Source organism: Helobdella robusta (assembly GCF_000326865.2).
Source record: "Helobdella robusta unplaced genomic scaffold HELROscaffold_30, whole genome shotgun sequence".
NCBI lineage: Eukaryota > Metazoa > Annelida > Clitellata > Rhynchobdellida > Glossiphoniidae > Helobdella > Helobdella robusta.
Window position 1 is genome coordinate 1,386,724 of NW_008704502.1, and position 21,612 is coordinate 1,408,335.

The 21,612-nt window shown below is 31.9% G+C and overlaps 2 protein-coding genes across 2 annotated transcripts in view; both read right to left on the reverse strand.

Moving 5' to 3' along the window:
- Positions 1-3,287: 3,287 nt before the first annotated feature.
- Positions 3,288-8,084, reverse strand: HELRODRAFT_135351 (hypothetical protein; the record flags this gene model as incomplete). Its single annotated transcript, XM_009022057.1, has 3 exons — positions 3,288-3,512; positions 5,038-5,178; positions 8,016-8,084. Coding segments are annotated over 3 exons (435 nt in total), but the record flags the coding sequence as incomplete, so codon positions are not given.
- Positions 8,085-13,128: 5,044 nt separating this feature from the next.
- HELRODRAFT_81424 (hypothetical protein) overlaps positions 13,129-21,612 on the reverse strand; it is a gene marked incomplete at both ends in the record, with an annotated part of 9,914 nt that continues 1,430 nt past the window's right edge. The window contains 2 exons of the mRNA XM_009022058.1: positions 13,129-13,446; positions 13,502-13,645. Of these exons, the coding sequence (XP_009020306.1) occupies positions 13,129-13,446; positions 13,502-13,645 (462 nt within the window). The remainder of the gene's footprint in view (positions 13,447-13,501; positions 13,646-21,612) is intronic.

The window sequence follows — 21,612 nt, forward strand, 5'->3', positions numbered from 1 at the left end:
TTTAAAATTTTTTAACGGTCTTGTAAAATTTGTTAAACTGATTTTGATGTTTGTATATGAATGAGACTTGTTAATAAAAGTTTTAACATTTTTTCAACGTTTTTAAAAAATATTTGAAATTCGAAAAAGTTCTAAGTTTTTACTTGCCACTACCACACCACTAACCAACTGCATTGGCGAAGTGTCTAAGTGCCTACCACTTCATTTTACATAAAACTGAAAAAGGAATAATTAACAAAAACAAGAAAAATATGAAAAACTACAAAAATATTAATGCGTCGTGGCATCCAGATGATTGATTGACATGTGAATTGTTGTTGACGAGTCTGACGAGTGTTATTCAAATCTTAACAAAATAACTCTCTTACATGCAATTAATTACTTTTATTTTACAAGAAAACAAGAAAAAAATTTTTGCAGATGCTATTTGACGAGACAAATATAAAAAAATTAATAATGCAATCTTATTTTTTGAAACATTTTGCATTGCAAGAAACTTTGTCCGTCAAATTTGACGGCTTTTCATACTGGCAGTCTCATAATTATTACAAATTGATCCATTAATTGAATGTTGGCGTCAAAAATACTGCTTTTATTACTACTACTATTTCAATCGCTACCATCGCTGCTACTATTACTACTGCTGCTACTACTGCTACTACTATTACTTCTGCTACTACTGCTGCTATTACTACAAAATTATCATAACAATCCTGTTGGAAAACATACGTACGTACATTGAATGAATAATTTTAATGGAAGATTCGTATGAAGAAGAGTTTTTATTGATGAAATATTTAAAATTTGGAAATTCTATTCAAAAAAATTTGACATTTTCAATGTGTAAATTTTATTAAACTTTTTTTGAAAATTAAAATAGAAAGTTAGAATTATTCGTCCAAAATACATTGCTGAATATTATTTCTATCAATTATAAGCCTAAAAAATTTTTCAATGAGTTAACATTGAAAATATACTTCAACATGTCAGTCAAGCCATCTTAATCATCATCCGGCAGTAAGTTGCAGCAGTCCAAACATTTCCTCTTGCAATGAAGTACATCTGGGAATTTCTGTAGACACAATTGAGGTCCTGGGTGTAGCAATTGTTGAACCAGTTTCCAGAACTGAACAAACTGGCGCAGTGCCTGACGTGGGGGGTGTTGTCTTGATCCGGAGTTGAAAACATCATCCCGTTTTGAAAATGATTCCCGTTGTTGAACACCTGGTTCAAAATGTCCAGGTTGTCACCGCTGTGTCCTGACACGTGGAGTGCATATTTGAAACCCTCGCTGTCGATTAGTTTCTTATGAATAATTGAACACCATCCTTGAAGACAGAGCTCGCTTCTTCGAGAAATTGCTCATTTTCATGTCACCTGACAAATCTCATGTGCATGACAGCGGTGAAAATAATAACCAGATGTATTTTGTTCTTCAAATTATTTGGTTTATTTGTTAACAGGTGTGTGTATGCCTCTTTTCCTTTTTCTCTTACTTTCATTCTCTCTCTCTTTCTATGCTGAAAATTTTTCTCTCACTATATATATATATATATATATATATATGTATATATATATATATATACATATATATATATATATATATATCTCTAAATATTGGATTAAGACTGTCAGAAATGCAATTATTGAGGAAAATCACAGCATGTTCGGCGTTAGTTAACTTCCAATTAATTTTTAATATATATATATATATATATATATATATATATATATATATATATATATATATATATAACCAATCTTTGAAGGTAGGTCCTGACAACCTAGTGCTACAAGAAAAAATAAAACTACTACTGCTACAACAACTACTACTGTTGCCACTACGGCTGCTGCTACTACTACTACTACTTCCGAACAACTACTACTACAACTTCGTCGTTTGAAATTTTTTTGAAAATGATCTTATCTTCCTGCAGATATTTGTTTTAATTTATTCGTTTGTATTTTTTATGATTAAAAAAATTTATCACACTCGCGGCACCGCCCAATCACTTCAACGTGAAAATAAACTTCCAAATTTTCAAGTGCTAATTTTTAATTGAAACGCGCCGAATGAACCCGCCACTCAACTATTCATTCATCACATCGGTCGGATTTTAAAATTTTGAAAATAAAAATAATTACGAGCAAGTTAAAATTATTATTAAACAACTGATAATAAAGCAGAAACACGTCACAATGATGAGGATCGTAAAATATTTGAAAGGATATTTATATTCAGCAATGTTCTTATAATGAGAAATGTTTCAAAAATGATCATAATTAAATATTAAAAATATAATATAATAATATTGAAATGTTTCGATCTAATGAATATTCATGAAAATCACACAAAACACGTTAAAGTATTACTGAAACTCGTAAACTCTACATGAAGTGTCTCTGTAACGTAAAAGTTAAAACTGCAATGCATCTCTTACTCATGTGAGAACATCCATCAGGTCTCATTCAATTATTCTCAACTGCAAGATCAAACACATCACGTGATGATGTGTTTGATCTGACAGGCTGTCTGGAAACGTTACTTTCCATCCCCATCCAACAATCAGTAGCCAGTCATTGAAAATGTCTCAAAGAGAAGAAATATTAAAAGCTATACAAATCACATTTGGAAAATAGCGGAACACTTTGGAAAAATTTCTATCTACAACATTAATTACTGAATCACATTAATTACTGAATCACATTAATTACTGAATCACATTAATTACTGAATCCCATTAATTACTGAAAGCATCTAAACATAAATATTAATCGTCTTCATTCGATTTTATATTCTCATTAAGTTTAAAGGAAATAAACTTTCAATATAATTAAAACAATTAATATAGAAAATTTCCTTGAGAAAAGCAATTACACCGACTGATTTTCATTGAGCATTTAGTGGCAGATGATATCTAAAGTAAAACTGTGAAGCAAAAGTTGAAAAAATGTTCAGAGAGTTGGAACCAGTGTCAGGAGTGTGAGGATGATGAATGAAGGAGTCGCAGTTGACTCGCACACCCTCAAACACCACACAGGTTGCACAAATTTCACGGTGGAAAAGCATGGTTGCTATAAAAAGTTTGCTACTGCACGAATCGATGGTTAACTGTTAAATAGATTCACAGATGTAAAGCTTGCACGAAATATTCGAAATAATTTGAAGGATCTAAAAAAGTAGGATATATGAGATGAATAATCGTAAAAAAACATGCCCTTCACACGTTACGCTTCATCATCATCCGGCTGTAGGTGAGGTAATAACCTGCATAAATGAACTTACCTGAACCATACGGGCCATTCACATTTTGATAAGCACAGCCATTGAACCAATTCCCTGATGAATGCGATGAAGCACAATTAGTGGCCGTTCTATCGTTGTCCTGGTCGGGAGTTGAAAAATTCATCCCATTATGGAAAAAATTTGAAGTTGGATAGTTCAAAACATCTGCCTTATCTCCACAGTATCCGGAAACATTGATGGAATACTTTTTAAGCTCTGAATTGATCTGGGATTGTTTCAAAGACTATATATTCATTAATTAACGGTTGAAATGCGCAAACATATTTTTATTTTTATAATTTTTTAAGTAATAAAAAATAAAAATCTTATCATTGATATTAATATTAGTGTTATTTTTATTGTTAATAATGTTATTAATATTATTATTCGCCGATGATACGGCAATTATTACTAACAGCACGGAAAGTGCTCAAAAGTTGATCGACATCAACCAGACTTGGTGTAACAAAACTGGTATGCAAATAAGATTAGATAAATGTTCATCATTCGGCATAAGGAAAAAAAGGTGTTTACAAATAGTTCATTCCAAAGCCGACCATAGACAATGGAACTATTCTTCAAGTTGAAGTAGGGGGGCATTTCATATACCTGAGCAAAATCTATGACTTTGAAGGAAAGGGCACAGAAGCCAAGAAAATGCTTATCGCTAAATTGAAAGGCTTGTTGTCGGTAATCGGAAAACTATATACGTCAGCCCAGTGGAAGCTCCAAATCTTAAGACAATACATATCAGCACAACTAGCTTTTGAGCTTAGGACATACGATGTCTTGTTGACCTGGATTGGCAGCTGCCTTGACCCATTGGTGGTAGAGGCAGTGAGAATGTGGCTGTCATTGCCAATCAGTAGTTGCCTGTCAGAGAGTTTAACACTTCCCATCAAACTGGGTGGATTAAACGTTAAATCTCTCAAACAATACGCCGAATCATTGAGGATCAAACCTCGCAACTATTTAAAAGCCAATGGGGAGCTAAAATGCCTGTAGAGCGAATCGTTCAGCGACTTCATTAAAATCGACAATATGCTTCCTGACGCCAACGACATCAAACCGACGCTTAAAGCAATAAAAGAACAACAACAAACCGCAGCTTTGAATATTATCTGACATCCCTTCAATGTCAAGGAACAATATTAAAATCAATTCAAGCACACATCCCAACTGTTCGCACAGATCGTTGGTCGAGGTAAGTAACATGCTTTCCGGAAGTTCTGTTTAAATTTGTCAAGAAAAATTTAATCCAAACAACTTCAACCTTCAAAAGATGGGGAAAATCATCCACTGCACAATGTCCTCTATGCAGTGATTGCCAAACAAACAAACACGTTTTATCGAATTGTGGCTCGGCGTCGGCGCTGAAGCGATTTTCAACACGTTACAACAAATTCTCTCAATAATATCAGACAGGTTGAAATCATGCGCAGGCCCTGATGTCTCCATATATGCAGACGCGGATCAAGATAAATATCAGCCACTATCCTGCCTCTTCAAGACGCTACGTCCCGACATCGCACTCCTTTGCGATAGCAACATTGAAATCCTGGAGCTCACGGTTTGCCAATGAAACAAACTTTATGAAATCAAAGGACTATAAAATGGCGAAGTACTCCCATAATTTGCAAAATAATTTGACCGATAGTTATAAACACTCTAACGTTATAATTATTACATTTGAAATATTATTACAATTGAAAAATTTCTGGAATATAACATAAATGCAAAATAAAGAAAACCTTGAAATGATCATATTCATCGGAGTACCATTTACCACTGATAAGAATTTCAAATCTCAACCTATAATCAGCCGATGTCGTTAACTGGTGCATCTTCTCCAAGCCCAACCAGAAGTTTCTGTAGTAGATTCCAAATCCGGACTGCAGAAAATAACATTTTTAGCACGAGAAGTTTAAATCATATCCAGCGCATACCTTGTACGTGCTCCAAGTTTGGTTGAAACTCTGCGAGCCATCAATCCTCTGCTGAATGACAATCCATCCATTGACAGACGTGACAGGAGTTGAGTTGGCAAACGTTGGAATGTCCAACGAAACTGTTTCGTTAACAGCGCTGTAGGCTGTTTCGAATTATAAATAAAAATATTTTTATTTGGGTGAAATAAAATGTTCTCGTCATTAAATGCTACAATTCTTAAGAAATATATCTGACAAATTATAACCAATGATTCTTATGAATGATATAATGTATCAAAAACCTTGATCACCAAGACAGATGGACAACTGCCTGTCAGCAGTGAGACACATGTAGAGAGCACAAGGATTGCTGATGCCAGGTAGTGAGTTGGAACAAGAGTAGAACAATCCACCGTTGAAAGTGAATGGGAAGTTGCAGGATTTGCTCGGGGTCAGGAAGGTAATGGTCGCTTTTTTAAAATAATTAGTAAAATTTTAAGAAATAAATTACATTTATTAAAAGCTTATCAAATAGATCACATTTGCAATTTTTAAGCTTTATCATTACTCCAAACACACCATAACTTTCAAATAGGAGAATACGAATGATCTTAAGCAGGTGGCAAAATAATTGTAATAAAAAATTTGATTTTGATTTTAAGCAAAACGAAACATTTCATCTCACCTATTGCCAGTTGAGTTTCGTCATCCTGTGTTTACAATTCAAAATATTTACAAAAATCAAAAATTTACATATCAATAATTTTACGTGTGAAGAATTTATGATCAGAAGTTTATTTTTGCTGAAAAAAACAAACTTCTAGCCTTATAACCCCGGCAATGAGTTTTATTCAGAACAATCTTGTGATGAACATCGCAAGTGAAATGAAACAGTTGGCAATATTTAGCTGGATGACTAGCATTGTTGGATACGTAGTTGAATGCGTTGCAAGTGATGTTATCATCAGTGGGAGAAACATAATGAGAACATTTGGAAGAACATTCCAGTAAGGACCGTATGTTGGTTAGTACTGTGGAAGGTTCGGAAGAAAAACACATGGGGTTGTCTGGCTCTCCTATCATTCCATACTTCTTATCAACTGCTGATGCCAATGATTTGATCGTTGATAATAAAAAAATGATTAACGACAAATATTCCTTCAGCCACATTTCAGCTTTTTCTTCTAACAAACTTCAAATTTCTGAAATTTTATTCAATATTTTATTTTCCAGTTTTGAATTAAATTCAGTTTTTCACAAAAAATGCTGAAACCTCTTACTATATTCGTTAGAATCTCAACATTTATTAGTCTACTACTTCTTCAAATATGCTACTAAAATATCGCAAAAAACCAACGTGATTAATTATATATCGCTAGTTACCTTGTCATGCTGTCAAAAAAAACATCTGGCGATCTATCAGAGCAGTTACAAAAAGAAAAAAGCACATTCTATGTACACCACACACCTCAAATTTTCTCGTCAAAACTCAAATGATGGAAAGATGGCGGCGTTAAATTTTGAAGTTGTAATTGTCGTCACGAGTCTGTTTATTTCCTGTCAAAAGTTCATATTTTTGGTCGCGTGGTTGTTTTTTAATTTTTTTTAAATTTTAATAAATTCTATTCAGCAGCGTTTTTTCCAAAATTTTGTTACATTTTTAAAGGAACACGAAAAATTTTTTTAAATGAAAAAAACGCAATGCTAAAAATGTATGTAGAATATTTACGCAGAAATAAGATTTGTGAAAATATATATAATTTAGAATTAAAAATGTTTTTTAAGAATATTTGTTAAATTTGGAGATATTTCTACTACAAATGTTTAATAGTTTATCATTACAAAAATTTTTAGTAAGCTTATATTCTAAATAGTTATAATCGTTGAGCAGAACAAAACGTTAGAATTAATTTATTTAAAAAAATGTCTCTTTCTATCATAGATATATAATTCTGATGTTCATACAAAATTATTTTTTAAAATTATTAGCACAAATTATTAATGAAAGTGGGCAAATTTTATTTATTAGGAATTTTTTAAACGAGGGAGTTTGATGGTTTTATATTTTAGTAAAATATTTCAATTTTAAAAGTTTTTTCTTAATTAACGCTCATCAACTTGTTCACGACAAATCATTGTTTGCACCAATCTATCTCCTGTCACCACTGCACGTTACGCTTCACCATCATCCTGCAGTGAGTTACAGGGGAATAATTGTAATCGAACGATGAACCATAAACTCCATTCAGACGCTGGCAGTAACAACTGTTGTACCAATTCCCAGAGGAATACTCAAAAGAGCAGTTGAATGTTGGATGAAGATCGTTGTCTTGATCTGGTGTTGAAAACATCATTCCATTTTGAACGAACCTTGGAATTGGACCGTTCAATACGTCGCAATTATCTCCTCTGTACCCAGAAACGTTCAGAGAATACTTTTCAAGTTCTGTGCCTACCTGCAATATATTTTCTAAGTGTGTTGATATTTTAACTTTTTTAGTTAGAGTAGAAAAGTACAATCACTGTTAAAATTGGTAATGAATTTTCATATTTACTTTTTCAAAATATCATCAAAAAGTTAATATTAAAAATTAACAAACCTTGAAATGATCATATTCATCGGAGTACCAAGAACCACTGATGAGCACTTCAAACTTCAACCTGTAATCAGCCGATGTCGTTAATTGGTGCATCTTCTCCAAGCCCAACCAGAAGTTTCTGTCGTAAATTCCAAACCCTGACTGCAAAGTTTTATCATCTCTATAAAATGCGAACCAAAAATTTATTTTTCAAATTCATACTTTATACGTGTCCCAATTTTGGTTGAAACTCTGCGAGCCATCAATCCTCTGCTGAATGACAACCCATCCATTGACAGACGTGACAGGAGTTGAGTTGGCAAACGTTGGAATGTCCAACAAGATTGTTTCATTGACAACGTTGTAGGCTGAAATTTATGTCATGACTCGGAGTCATTTATTATTATAGACAATCACAATATTTAATGCTGTCATGTCAGTGGTGAGTTGAGACGTCATTATTGACTAGGAATGTTCTTAATGTTTGAGGTTTTTGCTGCTCCGTCATGATAAAAAGTGTGTTTTTTAATTTTAATTGCTCCGGAGCGGTGAGGCTTAGTTAGCAGATAAAAGCTTGTCAGCGTTGCTTTCTATCCAATGTTGTGCAAACTTTCATAGCTGAAAAGGGAGCTATTCAATATTTTTCACGAAATCACCCTTGAATGCTTCCACTTGTTTCATTGCTAAGAATTTCAACTGAGTTGCCTTTCATTTAAATGTGATTTACTATATATAACCTTTTTTGAAATGCAGTAGTTAGTTATGTACTCTTAGAAATAAGCTCACCATTCCTATTATCAAAAAGCAGCGGTGAACATTTTCAAATATCAATATAATTAAATGCAATACTAAATGAAAGTATAACACTTTCATAAAAATTACATCCAGTCTCTTCTCTATACTTTCTACACTACATTGGTAAATGCCTAAGAAAGTTCGCGCAAATTTCTCTTTGCGAAAACTCATTGAGAAAATATTTAAATGAAGTGACGATATTATAAAAATGAATCAACCTTGAGGATCAAGACAGACTGACAATTGCCTGCTAGCAGTGAGACACATGTAGAGAGCACAAGGATTGTAGACACCAGGCAGTGAGTTGGAACAAGAGTAGAACAATCCACCGTTGAAGGTGGATGGAAAGTTGCAGGCTTCGCTCGTGGTCAAGGAGGTTTTGTTTGCTTTCAAAAAGTATTTATTTTAAAATTTAAATTTCTAAACATTTCATGTTTTACGCAGGAATTGTAAAACTTAACTCAAAAGGCGTGATCGTCATAATATTTAAAACCAAAATTAATTAGGTGACATTAGAAACATAAGTTTGTCATTAATTGTAGACGTTTTTTCGTTTCGAGCAACTGGTTTGTATCAAGTTTAAAAAACTTACAACAATCGCAACCAATTCTTTCATCAACTAATTGAACCACAATCCTCATTAAAACAATGATACAAACAAATTTGGCTTAGGGCTAGGGATATGCATCTGAAACATGTGACGGATAACGATTTTTGTCTCAACGATCTGGTTAAAATGCGAAGAAACTCCAGAGTTGACGCGCTAAATTTTACGACGTACTAATTTTCACGCATCATTTATATAGGCAGTGCATTCAGAATATGTAAACGAACACAAATAGAACTGTGCTACACGAATTAGTGTGGCTGTTGAATGAATGTCGAAATATTGGTATAACGGAACTGTGTAATATGTAAACAAAAACATTGCTGAACTGTCACAAGTCTGATTTATTAAAAATTTTACTAGGAGAAGTTTAGTGTAGAAAATTCAAAATTTTGGTAACATCTACTCCTTCTTATGTAAACTTTAAATAATTTTTGAATATACGTAAACATTAATTAATAATTGAAAAAGGCTATAAAATAATTATTCTCGCCAATAATATTGTTGTAACACTTGACGCTCGTAACTACCAACACCGATGTTATAACTTCAAGGATCTCTATGTTTCCAACACCAGTGTTGTAGCTTCCAACGACCGTCAAGTGTTCGTTATTCCTTAGTTTCAAGATTTTCGATATTCCGATAGATGAACACAACTGCTTCAAACGCAAAAATAGTTGAACGTTTATTTGAATGCCAACAGTAATAGAAGCAATAAACTAATTCCAGTAACTGCATAAATCACATTTACAACTCGCTTCTTTCTGCATTTACACAGGACTTATTTTAGCCCGAACGGTAGAGTTAGATCAAAGATTACAAATATCATTTTTCGATCCTCTATCCAAAGATTACAAATATAGCAAAGATAACAATAATTAAGACAATAACATAGCGCAATTTGATCATTCCGGCGTTTATAGCAATATTTTTATTTTGTTTAGAATGTTTAAGGAAAATGGCTACCATTTCCAACAGTGAAATGATTTCTTATATAAGAAGGAACAAAAATTAAACTTACAGACAGCTGAAGTTAGATTACGATTGGACACTGTATGAAAGATGAATAACTAAGAGAAATCACATTTAATAAAATGAAATATTTGTTAAAATGAATAAATTCATTAATAAACTCCTCATTAATCAATTTATTTATCAATTAATAAATTAACTAACGTAATTTTTTCCGGGCCGGAACATCCTTCGTTGGAAAACTCGACAATTTAACGAATTTTTCAAATAAACAATTTATTAAAGTTTATTTTTATAACTATAAAAAAAATTAATAAGAATAAAAAACAAGACTAAACTGGCCTCATAAGCTAGGCAATGCGCTTTGTTCGTAGCAATCTTGAGATGAACATCACAGGTGGAATGAAACAGTTGGCAATATTTGGCTGGATGACTAGCATCATTGGATATGTAGTTGAATGCGTTGCAAATTATGTTATCATCAGTGGGAGAAACATAATGAGAACATTTGTTAGAACATTCCAGTAAAGATCGTATGTTGGTTAGTACTGTGGTAGGTTCGGAAGCAAAACACTTGGGATTGTCTGGCTCTCCTATCATTCCATACTTCTTATCAACTGCTGAAGCTAACGAGTTGACTAAAAAACACAACAAAACTGTTACTGTAAACACTTTTAAAATCCACATTTTGAACAAAATATCTTTGTTGAAACTTTCTAAAAAATGTATCTTCTGAAACTTTTCACTGTCTGGAACCCAGCTCATTCAGCTGCGGCTGCAATTATTTATCATCATTTCAGTTAACAACGACTGAATATTCTACGTTGTCGTACAAAAATCGATCCGTCTAGAGCATCAGCCCAGCTCACATATACCTGTTACGTTAAACATTGCTAATATAACAACTAACGTTGTTAGAGAAGGATAAAGAAATTCTTATTAATATATATACAGATATAAATAATTATATATATCAAATAAATATAGTTTTTGAATGAATATATGAATTTAAGCCCTTCTCTTTCCAAGCAAACAAACTCGCACATAATAACCAACATTTTAAATGAAACAAAACTGTCATATCGCATTCATTAGGCGGGAAGACGTCTCCTTATCATTGCACACCAAACAATGAGACACTTAGGCACCTCTTTACAACATGTATGCCTGTTAACAAGTCCATTGTCAGAAACTTTCATCTTAAACAATAGTCCCACCGTGCCATACAATAAAACATTTCGATTCAGAAAATAGGAATTGTTTTCAACATTTTAGGAAAATTTACTACTCGTCACAAAATTCCTTCCAAAAAATTCGCTAGGCACACCATGTCGCAATCGCAAGTAGTGAGTTTGTCGTTTAAAATTTTTTGTGAAAAATTCATCCATCTAAACTCAATTGTATTTAAATTATATTTATCAATTTATAGATAACAAAAACTACTAATAATATTATTTTTATTACGGTTTGAATATGAAAAAATCATCACATTAATTAATGAAAACATCTAGGCATAAATATTAATCGACTTCATTCGATTTTATATTCTCAATGAATTGAAAAAAAATTGAAAGTTAAAAGTTGCACAAATTTCACGTTGGAAAAAGCATTGTTATTAAAGAAGTTCCTCCTCTGCATATAATGAATATAGGCAATCTTTTGATTTAAATAAACATAAATACACATCTACATCTCTGGTGAGCCTGAATCATGATATAAAACTTAATAAATCATGATATATATCAAAGAAGTTATTATTGGCTTTGATTATAAGTTACAATATAACTTAATTTTTCAACATCGTCGCATTTACCATTCTATGTCTAACAATATCATCTCAATCCTCCAATCACTCCAGTTTATTTTAACGAGGAAAATATGACACACGTTGCACAAATTTCACGTTGGTTTTGAAAAATTTTCTACTGCATAAAATGATTGTTAGTTGATAGTCCCTACACGTTTAGATGGCAGATGCAAATTCAATTTTAAATTTTAAAACAATTTAAATAATCTAAGAAAGATGAGGGAATCTATTTCAAACTCTGAATTAATCTGGGTGTTGTTTCTGTAATATATAAATAAAAAGTTTGTTGAATTTCATATAAAAAAATTAGACTATAGAAAATTTTCACTTTAAAAATTATATAAAAAAAGTGATTACTGTAAATTTTAAAAGTAGAAAGAATAGGAAGGAATGAAGAAACTGTCTTTTTTGATCTTTCTTTTTTGTAATTTTTCATCCAATTTTGATTTTGTTTCTTTTCCAATTAACAAACCTTGAAATGATCATTTTCAAATCATAATTAAATTATATTTTATCCATATTATTCATTCCGTTTGGATCAGCAGGTTGGAATGTCATTCTACTGAAACCGCTGGTACGTTAGTCTCCGTGGCATGAAATATGGAGTCAATTTAAAGGTTTTTTCACTTTTCTACTCTCTTTCTTTCTCTTTCTCTCTCGTTTTTTTTATTTTTTCGTTCTTTCATTTTCTCTCTTTTCTTTCATTTTCTTTTTTTTCTCAATCTCTTTTTATAGAATTTTAAATTAACGTGTTGCAATATTAAGTTTTTGAGGTTTTAATGTTATTTAACTGTTAAACAATTTTATGAATTTTCTTAATTTGAGTCATTCATGTACCAAAAAACTGTTTGATGGATTTAAAAACTGTATGGTAGAAACTAGAAATTTTTATAAATTTATCGGTATTTAATTTTATAAAAATGGAAGAAACGATTTGTAGTAGTTGCTTCGAATTTTATTGAAAACACCAATTTGAAACAGTTACATGCTTTGATATTGTAGTAAGAAAATTGTTACCTTATAGTCAACAGTTTAAAAATTTTATAGTGTAAAGAAAAATCTAATGTAATTAATTTGTAAAAACGTGCCATAGATTTTAAAAGGTACTTCAAATAATTGTTTATTTGGTTTGTCTTTGCAATTATATACGTCCATCAATACAACTTGATCATCATCCTGCAGGCTTTTATACGAGTCCAAGTTTGATATTTTGCAGTGTAGTACCCACGAACTGTCACGTCAAAAATTATTCCGAAGACATTCTGAGCGTAACAATTTGCGTTGAACCAATTTCCAGAAGAAAATTCAGTAGGACATTGAGTCCCTCGTGGAGTATAGTTTTGATCGTAAGTTGAAAATCTCATGCCATTATGGCAATGGCCGCCGTTAAAAATTTGCTGGTTCAAAATATCCAGATTATCACCGCTATAGTCTGATACGTGCAGCGCATACTGAGATCCCTCTGAGTCAATCTTATCAAAATATTTTTGTTGAAACTTATGTGAAAATTATTAAAAATTAACTTACCTTGAATGTTTCATACTCATCCGATATCCAAGATCCATCTATAACGAGAACTTCAAATCTCAATTTGTAATTGTGTGAGTTGGTCAGTTGGAAGATTTTTTCTAACCCTAACCAGAAATTTGCGTCGTATGTTCCAAAACCTGCCTTCAAATTCATTTGGCATTTCAACTAAGTGTAAATTAGAAAATAACCATAAAGAGTTGACGCCTAAAAAAATTCAATAAAAATCTAAAATGTTCCAAATAAAAAAGGAATAAATAAATTTCATTTATTGAAAGTTAAATTATTTCGCGCTTACTTTATAAGTTGCCCAATTTTGGTTGAAACTTTGCGAACCATCTATTCTTTGTTGAATGACAATCCATCCGTTGACAGACATCACAGTAGTTGGAGATGAAAAAGTTGGAATGGTCAGATTAAGGGTCGCATTTATGACTTCAAAATCTAATTTGAAAAATTTTATTAAATAAGCTAAAATTTTTTAAAAATGTCTATTTAATTTTTGTTTAAATTTACACCTAAAGGATTGAGACAAACAGCCAAACTCCTGTTGCCAGTGACGCAAAAGTAGAGGGAACAAGGATTTGGTACTCCAGGCAGCTGGTTGGAACAGTCGTAGAACAGGCCACCGTTGTATGTGAATGGAAAGTTGCATTGGGTGCTGTTAACTATAAAACACATCAATATATAAAACTTTTGCACTTAATTTTCAGCAAAAAGCTACATACTGGAAACAAAATAATTTTAACCATTTTAATTAAAACAAATTGATATTAGAAAATGTTTCCCATTGTGAGAAATATGTAAAAAGAAGCATTGGTAAAAAGAAGACACTCAATCGTTAGAAGATTCTGCTAAAAGTTGCTTCTGTTTCTATCAATTTTATGGAATCCTACTCGTAAGACGTTTTTTCACTACGGAGTCAACAAATACAACTGTACACAGTTTTTTCTGTGGTAAAATCGACTTGACCAACCCTGCAATGTATAGAGTTAGTTTAATCCTACGGGACTGTGTTCAGTCAGTGCTAAAAACGGCGGCAAGATTGGTTGCTGGCGTCTCATATCTTCATTTCAAGCAAAGGTTATCAGTAAAGATGAAATTTGAAATTGTTCTGCTGGTTAAAAATTGTTTGGTTGGTAGCACGGTATTTTAAATTTTCGGTTCCGGAAGTTTTGGTCCCGGAGTTTTCGGTTTATTATTTAAAATTTATACGTAAACATCAATTTATTTACACTTTGCTATTTCAGTGACTTTCAAAAGCGCTCAAACGTCGAGCCGAGACACGCGCTATTCTCCGCATCGCAAACTCGAACTACATGATAAGCTTTGAAATATGGCATAGCATACATTCGAACCCGGAGTCCACGCTCGTAGCTACTATACCACAACCGCAGCTCAAGTCAAATTGGTCGTGCTTGCATTCACGAAGTGAAGTAGTGATTGTATTGCTTTCAACAATGGATTATTTGAGTAATGCTTGCATTGTATTCAAGGATTTTCAGGTGATGATGGTAGTTCAAGACGTCCTTTAGTTAGGGTTAGAGATAAATTGCTAAAGGTTATGTAAATATTTCTACGTCACGCATTTTCTTAACCACGCCCACTTTTTTAATATGCTAATAGATTTTTAAACTTCATTGTTGGCATGGATTTGCTTCATTTTTGTGTACTAGAAACATTGGGGACCAAAAATTCCTATATCGTATATACTATATCCTATGTAATTTCTATAATCTGTGACCGAAAACTCCGGGACCAAAAGTTCAGAGACGGAAAATTCCTATATAGTGAAATCTGGGACCGAAAATTCCTAGATTCGTAAACACCACTTTATTTGAGTGAACAACTGCTGACGGTATCAAGTGTATGTGGACGCAATCAACTGAGGTCATCGGTCCTTGAGGGCTTGGTCATTTCGTTTTCACAATTTTCAAACTTTGGAAAACAAAGATTTGCCGTGAAGACGGCTAAAAAATACGACTTATTGACTGACTTTATAGTTAGTTGAAAAAAGATTTATTTTTAAAGATTTGTAACTCTATGTAACTTTACGCTAGCCTCTTAATTTATTGTCATGCATTCTCGTCGGAAATGTGCAGTAAACAAAGTTTTAGCTCAAATGGACAATAGAAAGCTATCTTCAAATCTATAAAAGTATTTACTAGACAAATAAACTAATAAGCAAACATGAACGTGGTAAATTGAAGTTAAATGAACAAATTAATAGCACGCTAACAATAACATGCTAATTTGTTTGAGTGTTTTTCTAAAACAATTTTAATAAAGTATAATAATAAAAAAATATAAAGAATAATACTATGAAAAAAGATAGGTTTTTTAGAATTTTTTATTATGAAACAAATTATGAAATGAATTGCATCAAGAACATTTATTAAAACGTTGTTTAATTAAATATGCACTGCAAAACTCATTAATTGCGGTTTGTAGTTTTTTGTATTATAGAAAAATTTCGTGAAAATTAAAAAGTTATAACTTCATAAATGAATTCGTAAAGTATTTCATACCCTGTCGTTGAGTATCAACATTGATAGCAGCTGCGATAATTAAATCTACATCAATATAATCATGATTCATACAATTGAAATAAATAACCTTACCTAATGTTTGTCTGGCCTCAACATCCTAATTTCAATACAATAAGTAATTGTTTTTGATTTTTTGTGACAAAATTTAAGCTACTGGAAAATTATTTAATGTGAAAATAACCAAATACCTCGTAACCATGGGATTTGCACATCGTTGAAACCACCTTGAAATTCGTTTCACATGTGAAATGAAACAGTTGGCAGAATTTGTTTGGACCATTTTTCTCAGCAGACATGTAGTTAAATGCGTTGCAAGTGCTGTTATTAACAGTGGGAGAAACATAATGAGAACATTTGGTAGAACATTCCAGTAAGGATCGTATGTTGGTTAGTACTGTGGTAGGTTCGGAAGCAAAACACATGAGGTTGCCTGGCTCTCCTATCATTTTGAACTTCTTATCAACTGCTGAAGCTAAAATGTTGACAATTGATGATATCATAATGATAGCACTCAGATATGCTATCAACCTCATTTTTAAATCAACTTAATTACTAACAAACTAAAATTTAAATAAATTTTCTAAGTTCTATAAAAGATTTCTCGCACCAATTATAAAATCATTTCCTCTAAATGAAAAGCACCCATCCACTTCTCAATTTATTTAAAATTTCAGTAAACAGAGGGTCGCCATACCAACGCTGCTCATTGGTTCTTCAGTTGCTCCTCTAACCAATTACGAACGAGTTGCTATTTTTACGATGAGGTAAATCTTTTTTCTTTCAATTCAAAATCACGCCACTTAAAATGATTTTTTTCAAAATCAAAATTCCAACCAAAATTGAAAGTTTCACGTGAAATTATTTGAAATAGAAAAAACTTAATCTTAAATAGTGAATGCACACGTCATTAAAAGTTTTTTCACCTCGTGTATGTTTTGTTTTTCTTTGTTTTGTATCTAGGTATGTTGTTCGTTTTATTTGTATGTTTGTTTGAAACTCGTTCGCATGTGGCACTCAGCAAATGCACGGCGATGAGTGGTTGATGCGACAATAACGCGATAAAGTAACGAGATATGCTAATCTGTTTTGCAATCTGACTACTTCTGGAAAAAACTAAGTAATTGGTAGTTTTAGAACTTGAAAAAGTTTGTAGAAATACTAATTTGACTACCTTCAAATCTGGGTAATTAGTTAGTATAAACTTTTTACTTGCATAAAATTGCTTCGTTAGTAGTTATTGTAATCTGATTGCTTAGAAATGTAAATTGTTACCAAAATCTACTCAGATTACTGTTTAAAATTAGTAGTTTTAGTTACAGGATAAAGTATTTCGATTAGTAATTAACATAGTTTACTATTTTTGGAAGTTACAAATTGAAGATTACCCATTTTGTATCTATGGATTCTTCATATGATTGATTGTACACTGAGAAAATCTTATTCCAACCGAACGCATACTATCATCTATTATTTATTTTATTATGTTTCAACTTTGTAAAAAGTGTTCACTTTACATAGAAAATAATACAGTTAAATGATCATTGGGTAAATCTGAACGAAACGAAACGAAATATATTTTCTTGCCGAAATTGAGAGTAAGAATTGAAATAAAGCACCTATGACGTGAAAGTTAACATCCATCGAAGTATTACGATTGAATTTAGTAAGATTTCATGACAATGAGTCACTAAATTGTAGTAACTGAATACTATTATCAAGTATCAGTAATATTTGTGCTGAAAATTTTAAGAATACTTTTCAGATAGAGTATAAAAAGTAACAGCACATCCCTACAAGCAATGTGCATAAAATAATAAAAATAACAAATATCGCCATACTCCAGTCAAAACGTATTGTTTCGAGATTTAATTGTCTAACCAAATTTTTAAATTTTGACGAGATGAATAATTTAGCCGGTTGAATGAGTGTGAAAATATGAAAATTTTCCGTTTCAAAGCACAAAGTTCCCAAAAGTGCCCATCATGGACGACTGATTCTTTGGTACTTCAGAGGTATACAGAGGGTTTACGAGCTGGTGAAGTGGTTAAAATGTCTGACATTGCTGTCGCAGTGACCAGGTTTAAATGCCAAAAGATTCCAGCCTATGAACAACTAGGGACTTTGAGTTTCTTTGAAAAATTTTGGTTTTGTTTGTTGTTGTGTTGTTTGAAAGCGGAGAAACATGGAGAGGGAGAGAGAAAAACATAAAATGAAGAGAAAGAGAGTGAGAAAAAGAGAAAAAAATGAAAGAGACACTCGACGGATGACTTGAGTCTTATCGAATGTTTTTTGGTTTTGTGTGTTGTTGTGCTGTGATGTTTCCAGGTACATTTAATTTTAAACATAGAGAGAAAAAGAGAAAGGGAGAGAGGGAAAGAGAGAGAAACTCTACAAATGGCTCTGAGTTTCATGAAATATGTTTAGTTTCGTGTTTGTTTCCACTTACCAGGAGTGTTTGTTATACAGGTGTAAAAAAATTTTTATTTCAAAATTTTTATATCCGACTGACGTGATGAATAATTGAGTGGCAGGTTCGTTCGGCGCGTTTCAATAAGAAGTTTGCACTTGAACAGTTGGAAGTTAATTGAGTTGGAAGTTAATTGAGTTGGAAGTTAATTGAGTTGGAAGTTAATTGAGCAATTATCGTTGAGGTTACTTGGTGTTGAGGTTACTTTGATGTCGTCGATACCGCTGGTAAATACTCAAGAAATAATTGTAATGGGCAAATAGTGACAACATTACATTAGGATTGAACTATTATAAACGCCATGACTATCGGTAATTTTAAACTATATAATATTTAAAATCTTTTAGAATTAAGTACTTTTACTGAACAAAACAAAAATAGATAAAATGATTTAAAAAGTTCACCTTAATAAGAAAAATTAGCTTAGCACAAATTTACTACGATAGCAAATTTATTCTTTCAAGACACGTACACACACGTACGCACACGTACGCACACACAACACAGACAGACACGCACAAAACAAAAAACAAGATGAGAAATAAAATTACATACAACGGCAATGCTTTGGATAAAATTGAAACTTTTACAATTAAAATGCAGTTGAAGACATGTTCATCTGTTCACTATTATCATTACTATTACTAATAAGAGTAGTGTTACTGCTGCATTACTGATACTGATACAAATACTACACTAGTAAAAATAGTAAGATACTAGTAACATCAAAAACATTTTTACCTTTGAAATAAGCAAATAATCGCCTTTACAATTTGCTGAGTTTCAAAGGTTTTCAAACGTTGTGACGAAATGAATAATTGAAATGGTTCATTTAGTGCAATTAAAAAATATTTTTTTAATTGACAGATTATTGATATCCTAATGGTGCGTGTTCGGCTTAGCGGAGACAAGGTTCGACTGCACAGATATACCGGTAAGTTTTTTTTGTAGTAGTATTAGTATTTGATTAAAACGAATCATAGTATATTTTTGAGTAGTATTCACTTATTAATTCATAATGTAACGACAACTTAGTTGTTTTTCTTTCATTTTTTTCAACAGAAAAAAAACTGTTTATTGCAGCTAAAAATTTTATTCAATGAAAATTCGTATTCAACAACGTTACAGCAATGAAAATTGCTTCAAAATGTTGGTGTAATGGTTAAGGCGCCTGGTCCTGCTGTTGCGGTGACCACCTTCAAATGCAAGAAGATTCTCCGCCTATCATCACATGCATCATCTGCGTGTGTGTCTGTGCGTGTGTGTACGTGTTTGTGTGCGTGTGTGTGTCAGTGCGCGCGTGTGTGTGTTGTTGAGACATCTTGAAAATATTTATGAGCGAGTTAAAAATATTATTAAACTACTGATAATAAAGCAAAAACACGTCACAATGATGACGATCGTAAAATATTTGAAACAATATTTATATTAAGCAATGTTCTTATAATGAGAAATGTTTCAAAAATGTTTATAATTAAATGCTAAAGATATAATATAATGATATTAAAATGTTTCGATCTAATGAATATACATGAAAATCACACAAAACACGTTAAAATATTACTGAAACTCGTAAACTATACATAAATGTTTCTTTAACATAAAAGTTAAAACTGCAATGCATCTCTTACTCATGTGAGAACATCCATCAGGTCTCATTCAGTTATTCTCAACTGTAAGATCAAACACATCACGTGATGATGTGTTAGATCTGCCAGGCTGTCTGAGAACGTTCCTTTGCATCCCCATCCAACAATCAGTAGCCAGTCAAGAAATTATCACGAAAAATGTCTCAAAGTGAAAAAATAATAAAAATTGTATAAATCACATTTGGAAAATTGCGGAACATTTTGGAAAAATTTCTATCTACGACATTAATTACAGAATCACATTAAGTACTGAATCACATTAATTACAGAATCACATTAATTACAGAATCACATTAATTACAGAATCACATTAAATACTGAGTCACATTAATTACAGAATCACATTAATTACAGAATCACATTAATTACCGAATCACATTAATTACTGAATCACATTAATTACAGAATCACATTAATTACAGAATCACATTAATTACAGAATCACATTAATTACTGAATCACATTAATTACTGAATCACATTAATTACCGAATCATATTAATTACTGAATCACATTAATTACCGAATCACATTAATTACTGAATCACATTAATTACAGAATCACATTAATTACAGAATCACATTAATTACAGAATCACATTAATTACTGAATCACATTAATTACTGAATCACATTAATTACCGAATCACATTAATTACTGAATCACATTAATTACTGAATCACATTAATTATTGAATCAAATTAATTACTCAATCACATTAATTACTCAATCACATTTATTACTCAATAACATTAATTACTCAATCACATTAATTACTCAATCACATTAATTAATGAAAGCATCTAAACATAAATATTAATCGTCTTCGTTCCATTTTTTATTCTCATTAAGTTTAAATGAAATAAAAAGTTAAAAGTTGCACAACTTTTTCGCTGAGAGAAGCAGTGTTGAAATCGGAGTCGGTCGAAATCGGAAAATTTTGCCTGACTTTTCATCCGACCCCAGAAAGGGTTAAAAGTTTCAAAAAATGTAAAACTGATTCGCATGTTAGTGATGCAAAGAAACTCGACAACTATGAATCTTGCCAATTATACAACTTGCTAATTATAAAACCTCCTGCCTTGCAACTCAGCAAACTACAACGTTATTTTCTGGTCAGCCACGATAATGCAAAAATTTGATATTACCTTTCATTATATTTTAAACAATTAATATAGAAAAATTTCACTGAAAAAACAATTACACCGACTGATTTTCATTCAGCAGTTAGTGGCAGATGATATCTAAAGTAAAACTGTGAAGCAAAAGTTGAAAAAATGTTCAGAGAGTTGGAACCAGTGTCAGGAGTGTGAGGATGATGAATGAAGGAGTCGCAGTTGACTCGCACATCCTCAAACACCACACAGGTTGCACAAATTTCACGGTGGAAAAGCATGGTTGCTATAAAAAGTTTGCTACTGCACGAATCGATGGTTAACTGTTAAA